General features: G+C 41.2%; 1 protein-coding gene across 3 annotated transcripts; it reads left to right on the top strand.

Annotated features, from left to right (window-relative positions):
* Positions 1–496: 496 nt before the first annotated feature.
* Positions 497–13,030, top strand: IKZF5 (IKAROS family zinc finger 5). Of its 3 annotated transcripts, XM_048506434.1 has the most exons (7): positions 497–607; positions 4,142–4,201; positions 5,176–5,289; positions 6,329–6,381; positions 9,867–10,030; positions 10,189–10,371; positions 10,761–13,030. In XM_048506434.1, the coding sequence occupies exons 5-7, from the start codon at positions 9,898–9,900 to the stop codon at positions 11,702–11,704; spliced, it is 1,260 nt and encodes a 419-aa protein (XP_048362391.1). In that variant the 5' UTR covers positions 497–607; positions 4,142–4,201; positions 5,176–5,289; positions 6,329–6,381; positions 9,867–9,897; the 3' UTR covers positions 11,705–13,030. The 3 variants fall into 3 exon arrangements, with proteins under 3 accessions (XP_048362391.1, XP_048362389.1, XP_048362390.1); XM_048506432.1 differs by lacking the exon at positions 6,329–6,381; XM_048506433.1 differs by lacking the exon at positions 6,329–6,381 and having other exon boundaries at positions 530–784.
* The last annotated feature ends 1,730 nt before the right edge of the window (positions 13,031–14,760 follow it).

The raw sequence follows: 14,760 nt of genomic DNA on the forward strand, positions 1-14,760 counted from the left end.
TGGGGAAATTTCTTCTCTGGATCTATTTGTCGGATGGATGCATGTCCAGTCATCAGTTATTTAAGATGAGGATGTCTGAAGATTATACATTAATATCATGGCGCAAGAAATCTGCCGTCTACCCGTCTATATTTTACAATGTTGTAAAATCCATCCATCTTGATGAAGATTTGGTGATATCAAAAGCTTGCACAATGTCTCAATGAAAAGTACTACGTACATTTCGTTTTTGCTCTTAGAAATGGTATTTTTTGTTTAGCTTCTGTTGAATACTTTGGGGAAGGGATGTTTATTTACAAATTCTGCCTTATTTGACATATTTCTCCTTTATTCTCATCACTGCTGTGCCCGCACATGGAAGGTACGTGCGACTGCAGTCTGCAACCGGAAGTCTCGTTACAGAATTGTTAAGGAAACCACCCCTCGGAGAAACCAATTTTTCGCTGCTACGGTGGGCTCGAGCGCGGAGCGCGAGACGCGCAGGCGCAGAGGTTGTGCGGCTCTCGCGGGACTTGGCGGGTCGCGTCTGCCCTCTGGGAGACACAACAAACATGGAGGCGGCGGGGGCAGGAGTTGTGGGCACTGGACGCTGCAAAGTGCAGCGGAGGTGAGTCGGGGGCGCTCGCAGACATCTGTTGCCGGACTCCTGTGGACGGAAAGACCGCCTTGTGCAGCATCTCTTCATCATTTGTCGCCTGCGAGAGAGAGAGAGTTAAGGAGGGTGGTAGAGAAATGGAAAGGCTAAACAGTGGCAAAGCCCACCTGGTAGAGACTGATCGGACAGGTAATCTCGTGCCTGAGCTGGTGAGAGGAAGGGGCTCTGCTTTGCAAGCCCCCTAGGTGGATGTGGAAGTTGGCTTTCCCAGGGTAAGGGAAGGAGCTTTCTTGTGTAGAAAGGACAGGCAGCTGCAGTCACAACACTCTGGGCATGAGGAAAGCTGAACCAGCTGATATTGTCACGTTCACCTGACGGCCACGGAGAGAAACACATCTAACTCTGAAGATGCCAGCCATAGATGCAGGCAAAACGTTAGGAGCAAGAACTACCATGGTCACACAACATTGAAAACCCAAAACACCCCGTGGCCACAATACTCTTTGCTGTCACACCTTGTTGGTTGGTTGATCGCCTAGAAATTCTGTGTTCATGCTAACATTGTGTTTGCATAAAGGTAGAAGGATTTTGACTGGTTTGTGCCTTTTTATCCTGTCCTTTCAAGCAACCCAGACATAAGTCTCCCTTTGCAGTGAGCTGTTCTGAGGAAGTATCTTTGTTTCCTATGGGAAAGGCTTTATCACAGTGGTAGGACATCTGCTTTGCACACAGAAAGTCTTTAGATTGAGAAAAGGATCAGGAAGTAGGTTATGTAAAATACCTGGGCCACTGCCCCTTGGAGTTGATAGTACTGACCATAATGCAGTGGCCTGACTTAGTAAAAGGCAGCTTTCGTTCAAAGATTTGGTGAGAAGTAGTACCTGAGAGGAGCTTCTCCTAAACACTTCTTTATCATCTCTGTTGTTGCCCTGAACTTGAAAGTGGAATAATTTTCTGTATTCCTCTTGCCCATTTTTATTCTTCCCTTCCTCCAAGGAGCACAGTTTTTGTCCAGAGGCTGGCAAATAGAAGTAGGTTGGATGCATGAGATTTGGATATCTGTTGATAGTGGACATGTGAGTAAGGTGTATGTTGAGAAAATGCATTACTAGAGAAGGTCTTGAAATGGACAAGGACGTGGTTAGAAGAGGCAAGAAAGATGGCACAGGTTGCATCAGGATAGAAAACATAGAGCAGTGATACAGATTCTGTGACCTAGATGCTACATGTTGCTCTTCTGAGCACTGTAGCCCGGTGTACCATCTGCCCCATGTTTCAGGAAAGTGGGTAAGGTCCTTGCCTGGTAGAACCTGTAGCTGGCAGGTGGTTCTCACCTTGAAATGGCTTACAGAGGAAATGATAAGCTGCAAGTCTCCCTGAGGTGCAGATCATATGCTAGAGATGGAAGTAAAGGTGCCTCTTTTAGTTGATGAAAATTGCAGATATAATTCTTCACGAGGTACAGTGTGTGTACCTCTTGCCAAATAAGTCTGGCTGTGTGTGAGCTTGTGGAGTTAGCATGTAATGTGTGGTGATGCAGAAGTCTCAGGCCCAGATTTGCCATTGAATTCATGTGACAGAAAGCCATGGCCAGTAGCAGTTTCTTAATGTCACATGCCTTCTGTGCATCTTTGGATTTATGTGTAATCTACAAATCATTTTACTTTTTTAAAAAACCAGACCAAAATTAGGAAGCTGTAACAGTGAGACTGGAATGTTGAAGTTAATATGAAATTTTTCTAAGCATTGGTAAAAAAAAAAAGGCAAACATTAGAGGACTGTGAGTTTAGCAACAGGAGAGAAATATGAATTTAGTCAAGGCATTCTGAATTGGCTGGAGAAAGGGAATATTGTCCCTACATGGTCCTGAAGAGGTGGAGACTAGGAAGGATAGCATGCGGCATTCTATACACTAGAAAACTGCATTCTGTTCTGGTTGCCTACTATCTTTTCAAGTGTTTTTTAAACTGAAATGATACCAAATGCAATCATAACCACAAATATTTGGAATCCATGCAGATATAACACCCGCAGAAAAGTGTTAATAGATGGAAAGGCACACTAATAACATTGAACGACTTTGGATCATGAGTGTTTCAACATTGAGGATGACACTACCAAGGGTACTTGTGCTCCCCTGCCCTCCATCTCACTGGCTGCACTCTGCAAGGTTGGAGAAATGTGTGTTGTCATCCAGAATGAAAGATGTTGCTGTAAGATATTTGTTACTTATTAAAGGAGTTTGCTAGGTAAAATATTGAAGTTGGTAGTCTTTTGTTTGCTAAGGAGTTTGTAGTATGTATCCATACTTCCTGGATTTGAAGTTTTCTGCATAGTTTGTGCATTGTAGCGATTATGCTTGTATGCCAGTAGAAGCAAGAGCAAAGTACCGCATCTTTGCTGGATCCTAGAAATGGAATATACTGTTGAGTGTATTTCGGGAAGGAGCACTTAACATTTGGGTTTGCTCTACAGGAACTTGGCTAGCTGACTTCTGTTGCTTCACATGAAAGTGTTTATCTCTCTCCCTTCAGTGTTTTTATTCAGCCTCATATGCATACTGGAACTGAGACATTATATGGCTTGTATTTAAGTGGTCATCATTATTCCTAAGCAGGTCTACCCAGACATATAAGGAGGGGCATCAAACACAAACAAGTGTTCTGATGTTCATAGTTCATATGTTCATAGAAGGTGTTCATAGAATAGCAGCTGATATTCTCTGAAAATTGATTTTCAGTCTGATATGATAGAACCATTAAAATGTTGTCATCGGGGAAGGCCTGGAAAAAAACAGCTCACATTTTCCTAAACATGTTTTAAGTGTACATGCCTGCTCAGTAAAGAGTTGAACAAATTGCTAAGTGAAGCACCCAGAAAATCCAGAAACAATTTTTTATTCCTGGCCCTTGTTTAAAGTATTGTTTAATTGTGGCTAGAGAGTTAGCTGTAATGGGATGCTTGGGTCTCATTTATAGTGCACAGAATGTGTAACCCATTTTGGTTGGTGTCCCATCCCAGAAAGCTGTCTTATATTACTTTATGAGATGGCACAGCAATGCTTTTAATAAGGTATTATAAAACACCCACCAGACTTTAGTGTGCAACTCATTAAGTATTTGTTCATGCTTTTGTCTGCATCTTTTCAGTCTTTTCAGAACAGCAGTGGTGTAGTGGTTAAGAGCAGGTGCATTCTAATCTGGAGGAACCGGGTTTGATTCCTCGCTCTGTGCTTGAGCTGTGGAGGCTTATCTGGGGAATTCAGATTAGCCTATGCATTCCCACACACGCCAGCTGGGTGATCTTGGGCTAATCATAGTTCTTCGGAGCTCTCTCAGCCCCACCCACCTCACAGGGTGTTTGTTGTGAAGAAAGAAGGGAAAGGAGATTGTAATCCCCTTTGAGTTTCCTATAGAAGAGAAAGTGGGGGGGGGATATAAGCCCAACTTTCCTCCTTCTTCTTTCAGTCACTGTCAAAACAAAACTAGTATAAAATATTTATTGTAAGTCACTGATGTATGTGTTGTCATTTTTGTTTATTTTCAGAGTTGAACAAGTGGAAACTCAGTTAACTTAAGCTTATAAGCAGCTGATGACAACAACAAGGTAGGCACGTCTGTCATATGAAAGAGACTTGGAATAGCTGTAGTTAAGAATAATGTACAAATCCTATGTAGTGATCCCTTAACTGAAGAATGTAGGCTGAATAAATTTGTTAAAATGACACCTCTTCACTTAGAAGCAACAAACAGTGTCAGGCCCTACCTGGGGGGATCTGGGTGACCTTAAAACAGATAAACAGATAAAAACAGATGGCAACAAACCCACTCCCCTCCCACTAAACCCATGAGAGGCTGAGGCAATAGATGGGATATTTACAGTCTCCTTGGCTGGCCATGTGGGAAAGCTTGGACAAACAGGGTTGTTTTACGGGTCCCAAGGAATTCCTGCAAGTCCCACAGGGCCCTAACTTCTCTAGGAAGCCTGTTCCACCAAATGGGGGCCAGGGCTGTAAAAGCCCTGACCCTTGTAGAGGCCAGTCGGATGCTTTTTGGACCGGGGAAGTCCAACAGGTACTCCGACGAGCGGAGGGACCTGGTGGGGCAATATGGGGAGATGCGGTTCCTCAGGTATGAACCACTTCATACATGTGTGAGATAGCTGATGTAATTATCAGATGAACTTCAGAAATATATCGTTGAAGTCTGATGACAGAATCCTTCAACTTTTGAGAATTTCAGAGCTGAATGGGTGGGAGGTACAGAAGTCCTTTTCATACATCCATTTCTCCAGTCTGCTGTTTCCTCAGCACAGATATTCAGTAGTGAGTTTTTCTGGGGAAAGCGTTTGTATGGGGCTCCAGGGAAGTAAAGAGCAAGAAAAAGTAGAGTTGAGCTCCCCACACCCCCATCTGTGTCCCCCCTTCCCATTTTAAGTGACTGAGCAGACCTGGGTTTAAACTGTGGTGGGTTATAAAGCACAGAGTCTGAAAAATGTAATCTCTGCTGTAGGATTTGAGTTGTATGCTCTATAATACACTTCTCTTTTAATGCCAACACAAGTACTTTTTTTTTTGGTAGAATTAGAGAGGCATTACAGTTTTGTGAATGTCTCCAAATATAATGGAACCTACATTTCAAGAATGGATTTTTGATGTCTCTTTCATTGATTTAAATGTTATTTGGATTGATAAGGTAAGACTTCTTTTGTAATTTTTGGTACTTTTTAAAGGATCTCTTTATACATCCGCCTTCTAATGCAATCATATGGTAGAGATACTGGATTATAAGTAGACAAAATATTGTTGTATTCTGAATACTTGTATCTGTGGTTTTGTGTTTCCCAAATCTGACTGGAGACAAACAAGAGATTTTCTTTTTGAACCTTTTTATCTTGAAAAAGTGATCAACGTCAAAAGCCTTGTAAATTACAAGGGAAAGCTTTGGCGAGTAGTATTCTCTAATGCATTACTTTTTCCTCGTAGCTGTCTTTGATGGCCCTCAGGACTTAGAGTCTGTATAACAGATGATGTGAAAAAACATTCACAGTGTTTTAGGGATGTTTCCACCTAGAACAAGACTAGAACAAAACAGAACTATCTGGTTTTTCAGGATAACTCCAATTAAAGCATTTATGTTCCTCATTATATTACGTAGAGATTTATTTAATAGTTTTTCAAGAAAAAAAATGATGGCTGAAAGATCACTGTTAATGATTGAGGGGAAGTGAAATAAGAGCTTGGATTTTGCTATCCAAAATGTATGGATACCAGACAATAGCAGATAGCTCAGATGCCCTTTATAGGCCAGACTGATGGCTGTTCTGTCATAATAGCCCCAAGTGAGTCTCCGTTGGGGCAGTATATTAATGGTTGCCAAGCACTGAGTGTGAACAAGGAGTGGATGTTGCTATCATATCCCTATGAACTTCATTGAGGCATCTGACCAATGTTATAAATGGAATCCTGGAACAGAGAGCTTCTGTTTGTGTCCAGCAATTCAGTTCATATAGTCCAGGAAGACATTGGCAGCCGAGTACCATATAATTAAGAGAAATTTGACTGCTAATATTTAATCTAAGGAAACAGAATCTGCAGTTATTTTTTTAAAAAAGCCGTGGATGTCTGTAGAAGATTTAAAATGTACACACAGTGCAGGTAAAGGTATTAGGGATTGAGCAAAGAGGATCTTGTTGAGGCATCTGTGGGTAAATACTTTTTATTTCACATGGCAGCTGCTTCAGATCCACATTACCGTCCCTCTGTGCACTTATTCCTTTTGGTAATGGTGAGGTTCCTCCATTCTTCTCTTCCTTTTATATTATAAAATACTGAATTTTAAATACCTTGATGTTTCTTTGAGTTCTATAATTGGAGGTCAGGTTTTTAATCACAGAAATGTAAACATCTGATGAAACTGAAGGTCTAAAAACTAAGGAAAAAAACTAATTTTTAGATTATGTTTAATAAGTTGGAACAACTTCTGAAAACCCAAGAGATCTGTTGGATTGGATCAGTAATCCATCCAGTCCATTGCCCTGTTTCCTTGGAGGCTGACAAAATACCCTAGAAGGCCCACTTTAGGGAAGTTCTCCTCTTGCAACTGTCTCCTCACCCTGCAACATTCAGAGGTATGTTTAGAGTGATCATGGCCTTTGGACATCGTGTCCTTGATTATGTCCTTAATGGTCTTTGTTATGTCTCAAAGAATCAGGAGTCGGAGGAACAAAACATGGTGCTTTATTTCAAAGCTGCTACTCACACATAGCCTAAAATCACTCTGCAGCTGTGCTCAATATAACACACCTACTGATTACCAATTCCAGTGCAACAGCTGCAGACTCTTAAAACAATACAGTACCTCACAATCAATACAATACATTACACCCCTTCCCCCTAACTCCTGTAATAATCTGGTGGGATTCTCTTTCGCTGAGATCGTCTCAGCTCCCGCTCTGGCTCCTGAGTCTGTGTTTGTTCCTGGTTCTGCAAAACAATTGGACCCTTTGCTGTTTCCTTATCCTGCATCTCCATCTGCCCCCTTAACGCCCTAGATTCGAGGACCTGGGGTTCCTGATCTACTGTTGGACCTGGCACTCTCTTCCTTACTTGGTCAACATGTCTGCGGATCACCCGCCCCTCTTCAGTTTCCACCCTATAAGACAAGGGCCTCACAACTGCTGGGACCCAACATGGACCTGCTCCATAATTTCGGACATACACCGTATCATCCCTATCAAATGTCCGAGGTGCTTTCAACACCTGATCTTCTTTCCGTGGACGATCATCAACTGAATCGGGATGCATTCGGTCCAGCAACGTTGTAAGTTTCCGATTCATTAGCGACTCGTCGGGACTCCTCCCGGTGGCTGTGCACGGTGTTATGTGCTGTGTTAACAAAAATTAAGCCAACCGACGGTGCCAATCCTCTACTATTCGCTGCAATGCATCCTTCTCGTTTAACGCACCATCCTTTCTGCCTGCCCCTGCGTCGTCGGCTGAACAGGGGCCGATGTAATCTGGCGCATAACACCATTGGCCAGGCACACTCTAAACTCCTGGGACACAAATGCTGTCCCAGTATCCGATACCACCGTGATCCGGAGGCCATGGGTTGCAAATAACTTACGCAGTGCCCTAATAACTGTTTGTGATGTCATTGACATTACTGGCACTACTTCTAGCCATTTGGAATATGGAGTCCACTACGATGAGAAAACACCTGGCCTTCCTGCAAAATCAATATGTACCCTTGACCACGGTCTTTTTGTGGACTCCCATTGATAGGTAGGGGCCTGAGGTGGGGCAGGTCGCGTTATCTGACACTCCCTGCACCTGGCCACCCATTCTTCTATTTCACTATCCATCTTTGGCCACCACACATAACTACGGGCCAATGCCTTCATTCTCACTATTCCGGGGTGCCCTACATGTAAGGCCTCCAGCACCCTAATCCTTAAAGCTGCTGGGATCACTACTCTATTTCCCCACAGTAAGCACCCCTTGTGGACAGATATCTCGTGCTGTCTCATTCCAAATGGTCTGAATTTTTCCTCTAACTTACCCAATGGCCAACCCTTCCATGCCCAATTCAAAACTCGGGCAAGCACTGGGTCCTTAGCTGACTTTTCTGCTATTTTTGCCGCTTGCACTGGAGGCTCTGATAACGATTCCAACATCAAAACCTCCAAAAGTGGGGAATGATCTTCCTCCTCCCTTTGTACTGGCAAGCGACTCAACGCATCTACATGACCAATTTTCTTTCCCGACTGGTGCTGCAAGACATAATCATATGCATTCAGGAACATTGCCCACCGCAGCATTCTAGGGGACAATATCTGTGGTGTCTGGCGCTCTGAGGAAAATAATCCCAACAGCGGCTTATGGTCTGTAACAATCATAAATGGTGTAATCATGAAACTTCTTAACCCCAGCCACTATTGCTAATGCCTCCTTATCAATTTGCAGCGTAATTTGGCTCCATTGTAGACAACGGTCCTAGAATAATACGCAATGAGAGCTTGCCGCATATGCTCCAATTGATGGCGCAACACAGCTCCAACTCCCATGGGAGGCATCGCACGTCAAAATTAATGGCTTCCTCTCATCAAAATGAACCAATACACTTTCTGATGACAACAATCGTTTGACATCTCGGAATGCCTTCTCATGCTGACTTGTCCACTGCCACACTGCCCGTTTATCTAATAAAGCGGTGCGAGTGAAAACTCCTCATTGTGGCCTTATGATAATTTAGCAATCCCAAAATGCCTGTAACTCTTGCTTTGTGGTGCTGGGGCATCCTGGATGGCCCTCACCTTTGCTGATGTCGGGTGGATTCCCCTTGCATCTACCATGTATCCCAAAAAACTCTGCGCTACTCCAAACGCGCATTTTTTAAAGCGGCAACCACATCTGAGAAGCACTGCAGTACTTTCCGTACCCGTGTCATGGTTCCTTCTTGAAAGGCTATTAAAGACAGTTTAACTTAGTGGACTTTACCACATCCTATGAGTTTTACAAATTAACTATAGGCTATGTGAAAAAAGAATTTTCTTCCTTCTGTTCTAAGAAGCTGAAATTTGAATCCTGAGAAGCATAGAGATGCTGGTCAATAAGGCTGAAGGCTTGGAACTTAATATGCTTCCCACGTTGGATGGAGGTCAGCTGACCCTGGCTGATTTGATTAAGCATCTGGTGATTATACTTGACCCAGTATCATTGCTGGAGGAGCAGGTTTATTCAGCTGCAACTAATCCTTTCTTCCAACTCTACTTAGCATGGAGGATAGCTCCCTGCCTTAATGGATATGTAGATCCATGCCAAAGTTGCCTGAGACTGTTGTAATATGCTCTACATGGAATGTCTTTGAAAACAACTTAGAAACTTTAACTGGTACAGAACACCGCAGCTTGATTGTTATCAGGTAGAATGAGCATGTTACATGGATTCTGCATGTGCATGTGGAAAACCCTGATTCACTTCTCTGGTCAGTTGTAAATTTTACTGGCAGCTCTTGATAAGTAATTGTTTCTTAGCATAATATATTTTGTCGCAATTGTATAGTAATTGAGAGGCTGAAATGTTCTGAGTTTTCCAGGAGCACACACAAATGTAGCAAATCCCTACCAATTCAAAATACTATTTGGTTTGTGTTAACCTTATTTTTTGTAAATACTATTTATTTGAAATTTATTTGAAATACTATTTGAAATACTATTTGAAATACTATTTGGTTTGTGTTAACCTTATTTTTTGTTGTTTACCATTTAGGCGCACAACATTGTGAAACTGTAGTGTGAATATGGGTGAAAAGAAACCAGAACCTTTGGATTTTGTAAAAGATTTTCAGGAATATTTGACTCAGCAGACTCACCATGTGAACATGATTTCCGGCTCTGTTAGCGGGGACAAGGAAGCTGAGACTCTTCAAGGTGGTAAGTTAATCGTGGTACAGTTGAACCTGAATATAGTTTCTGAAAAAGCAAGAGACAAATGCCCCTTCAGCCTCTCTCAGTGGGATATTCTATGGCTAACTTTGATATAAAGTAAAATTTCCCATTGAGTGTTTTGATGTTGTTGTTTCTTTTTGCAGCAGGGACCGAAGGGGATCAAAATGGACTAGATCATCCTTCAGTTGAAGTTTCACTGGATGAAAACTCAGGAGTGTTAGTAGATGGATTTGAAAGAACTTTTGATGGAAAATTAAAGTGTCGATATTGTAATTATGCCAGCAAAGGAACAGCACGTCTCATAGAGCATATTAGAATCCACACAGGTATGACTACTACTGCAGTTTTTGTCTCTGCATAACCAATGTCCAAATGTTCATGTCAGCATGCAGAAATCTACACATGCCTTACTGTTGTATCAAATGCATGCTATGTTGTCCACAGGAGACTTGCAGCTTTATGTTAATGGGATTTTCTTGTTTTTTTCTTTTTCCTAGTAGTTTTAAATGTGTCTTAAAATGCTAGTGCAAGTCAAAACTAAGAAACATATAAAATGGATGTTGTGACACTACTTGGAAACATTAATAGTTTGTGATCTTTTTGATTCTTGGCTCTTATTAAACTTGGTAATACATGTGCCTGGTATTTTTCCTTCTTTGTTCTGTTGGGATGCTTTGAAACACTCAGTTAAAATGTATGAATTTTGTTATTTCAGGGGAGAAGCCACATAGATGCCATTTATGCCCCTTTGCATCTGCCTATGAACGTCATCTGGAAGCTCATATGCGATCGCATACTGGCGAAAAACCTTACAAATGTGAACTGTGTTCCTTCCGCTGTAGTGACAGGAGCAACTTGTCTCACCATCGCAGGCGTAAACATAAAATGGTGCCTATAAAGGGTACAAGGCCTTCTCTTAGTAGCAAGAAGATGTGGGGGGTCTTGCAGAAAAAGACCAGTAACTTGGGATACAGTCGAAGAGCACTAATTAACTTGAGTCCACCTTCCATGGTGGTTCAGAAGCCAGATTACCTTAATGATTTCACGCATGAAATCCCCAACATTCAGACTGAAACATATGATAGTATGACAAAGCCAACAGAGACTGGTGGGTTGCCAAGAGACCCACAAGATCTTATGGTAGATAATCCTTTAAACCAGCTTTCCACATTAGCAGGACAGTTGTCTAGCCTGCCTCCTGAAAACCAAAACCCACCATCCCCTGATGTTGTACCTTGTCAAGATGAAAAGCCTTTTATGTTGCAGCAGCCTGCTGCACCAACTGTTATTCCAGCCGTGACAACAAGTATTCCTCGGAACTCACCTCCTACAAGCCCTGATCCTCGTCCTGCACATACTCAAAGAAACTACAGTCCAGTGGCAGGTCCCAGCAGTGACCACAGTGCCCATGCCAGTACTCCAAGTATAAGTAATAGTCAGCCAAGTACTCCAGCACCAACTCTTCCAGTTCAGGATCCTCAGCTCCTGCATCACTGCCAGCACTGTGATATGTATTTTGCTGACAATATTCTTTATACTATTCATATGGGATGCCATGGATTTGAAAACCCTTTCCAATGTAACATATGTGGTTGCAAGTGTAAAAACAAATATGACTTTGCTTGCCACTTTGCCCGAGGCCAACATGGCCAGCACTGACTGAATACAAGTAGCATTTTGCTTTCATTTATTTTTGTGGGTCTAAGTACACTGCTCCCTGGCTCTTACATTCTAAGAGAGAGAATCCTTGTCCTGTTAGAAGAATTAAGCAGTTTAACATTGAAGACAAATGCCTTTACAGCCTGTCATGATTTGCTAGGTATATGCTTCTTAGTCATGGTGTGTCCTTTATATGGTTCCTCAACGGAAATGATGCTCATAGTGCAATTACACTTTCATATGGATTGTTAACATAGCCTCCCTAATGTGGATTTCTGGAACTACGCCTGTTATCTAAATACAGTTTACAGTCCTGCAGATTAAGCTGTGCCACAGAACATCTTATTCATACTTCTGTCACATTTAGTGTGCTCCGACATGGCTAATGTAGAAACCATACTATTGTATACCTACTGGCTACCCACTAAACTGCCAAGAAATACTTTTTTGTAAGGATTAGGCAAGGAAAATGTTCATTTATACAGTTAAATTTAAAATCTGACAATATATCTGCAGTGAGGCCTTTAAAAACTCACACAAGTAAGCATGGAAAGCTAGACGAATAGAACCTTTTAAAAAACTGCGTATGGGAAAGACCTTCCACTTTCCAGTAAAACTAATCTGTTTAACAAGGAAATGGTGCCTAGTTTTAATTGTCAATAACTCTTAAAGCTGTACATTAAAAAATCACCACAAAATGGGAAATGTTAGAATGATGTACCATAATACTCATGCCTCACTTGGTGGTGCAATTATAAATAACTCTATTTACTTTAAATGCTGATGTGAGTGCCATTTTTTTGCCTTCTGTTTATGGCATATCGACCACCTGGGTAGCATGTCTTTGATGTTAATATCCCGTTCAAATAGCGCTTAAGTATGAACCATGAATGCATTTCCTTTTTGAAAGATATTCTACTCAATGTACACAGTGCTTGATATCAATTCGTGTTCTCTGGGCAAATGTTTTGGTTGTAATGCTGGACAGGACCAAACAAGTGAAGATGAAGAATCACTAGGATTGATTGCAGTGAATGAATATTACAGAATGATATGTAGTAGTTACATTCTTAATGCTGTATACCTTAACATTGTCCAGCTTCCTACAAAAGTGAATAGGCACTTTAAACAAAACATGCTAGCAAAAACTATGGAGTGCTGGCTCCATAATGGGAAACCTTAATAGGCTTTTTGATTTTTTGAAGGGGGGGGGATACTTATTTCAACATGCACTTTGATTGTATCTTTTATTACATAGTCTTATTTACCTTAAAATATCTGCTGCTGTCTCTTTGTATAACAAGTAAATATGCACATACAAACCGATTTAAGGTAACTGATAAGAGTGCGTTTGTTCTTCATGTTCCCCCAATTTATGCTGATGGAAATACTGTTTACCAGCCTGCAAAAAATCCATGGCTGTTCAAGTGTAGTAGGTTGTAGCATTGTTTGGCAGTGAACTAGTTAGATTTGCACTGCTAGTGCTGTGAAGCTATCAGTTCTTCTGCCTAATGATTTACCTTGGTCTCAAATTTCATATCTTAGGCACCAAGAGATCTGTATATGCTTTAAAAGGGTAAAGGGTGGGCTGTCCTGAGGCAAGCTGTATAGGGCCAAGGCTAGGATTCTTCAGTTCAAACAGAATTAACATTAATGTTACCTCTGTGTTTAGATTAAGACTTAATTCATTGAATTCCCTATCTCTTTAATATATTTTGAATTAGATATTTTTTGGCATGAAAACCAGTTCGGTTTCTACATGCCCCACCAGTATCTTAATCCTTTTTTTCTAACTGCTCAGTGTTTGTGTTCTAATATACAGAGATAATTAACACACATTCTAACAATTGCTTTCTGCTTCTGGACAATTTTATACTGTCAAGCTCCGTAGTCCTGCAGCTGATCAGTAGAATATATTTTGTACCCAGGAATCTGTCACTGGCATCCTATTTTATTTGATCTGTGTAGTGAACTTCTTTAAAAATGCTGGGTTTGCTGTTTGCCTTTAATCAATGCACATTATACTATAGCACACCTAACTAAAAGCTCTTGAGCTGCTACAGATTGACATATATTCCAGCTTCATCTCACTGAAATTTTATACACTGAAACATAGTTATTCCTATGGGCAATGGTCAACAACTGGTGCTTACTTTCCTTACCAGGAATAAACTTGCAGATTTGTGTTGGTTTTGATATGATCACTATGCTAATGATTATGGAAAACAGTCTCAATGCATAGTGAAGCGTAACAAAAGGAGAAAGAGATGAGGGGCTATGAGAAGGGAGCAAATGTACCCACAAGACTGAGTTAGAGTGTATGGTGTAGCAGAGTCATTGAACTGATATCTTTGCCTTCTCAGTATGGTGTGTTGGGCAGTTTGGTTGCTGAATACCACTGTAATTTGTACAGTGTGGTATAACAGAAACGTCCGTACAAATAAATACATTTAGAATTGACCATAAGTATTTTATGTGGGGCCAATCTTTTTAAAAATAAGCTCTGTCTTTTATAGCTTCACATCAGAGATATATACTCGAAGTGTATAATCTTTCTGGAAAGCGGAGTCCTTTATTCATGTTTTTGAAGCATAGGTTTTCTGGTTGGAGGGGAGAAAGGTGGAAACTCTCAGCTCTAATGGTCCAGCAAGCAAAGGTAATAGCAAACACATAGTTGCTGTAATGGAAGATTGACCAATAGAATATGACAGACAGTAAAGCTTATGAGTGACTTCAACTGGTAAGCAAATCCATCCCACAAAAAGAAATGCTCAAGTGTTACTTAATAGTATAGTAACGGTGGGATAAAATGTTCAGTCTCTGATCCTGTGGTTGAGCCCTTTAACAAAGATTCCAGTGATAGGACTTCAAAAAGCATCTCTCATATCTTCTTGTGCCAAAACAAATGTAAAATGGTGCTTTCTTATAAGTGCTAAAGGGATATAGATGGCTTGTCCTTCTGTAACCCAATACTACCCTGTTTCCCTGAATATAAGACATCCCCTGAAAATAAGACGTAGTAGAGGTTTTGCTGAAGTGCAAAATATAAGGCATCC

This window comes from Sphaerodactylus townsendi, linkage group LG08, assembly GCF_021028975.2.
Source record: "Sphaerodactylus townsendi isolate TG3544 linkage group LG08, MPM_Stown_v2.3, whole genome shotgun sequence".
NCBI classification, from domain to species: Eukaryota; Metazoa; Chordata; class Lepidosauria; order Squamata; family Sphaerodactylidae; genus Sphaerodactylus; species Sphaerodactylus townsendi.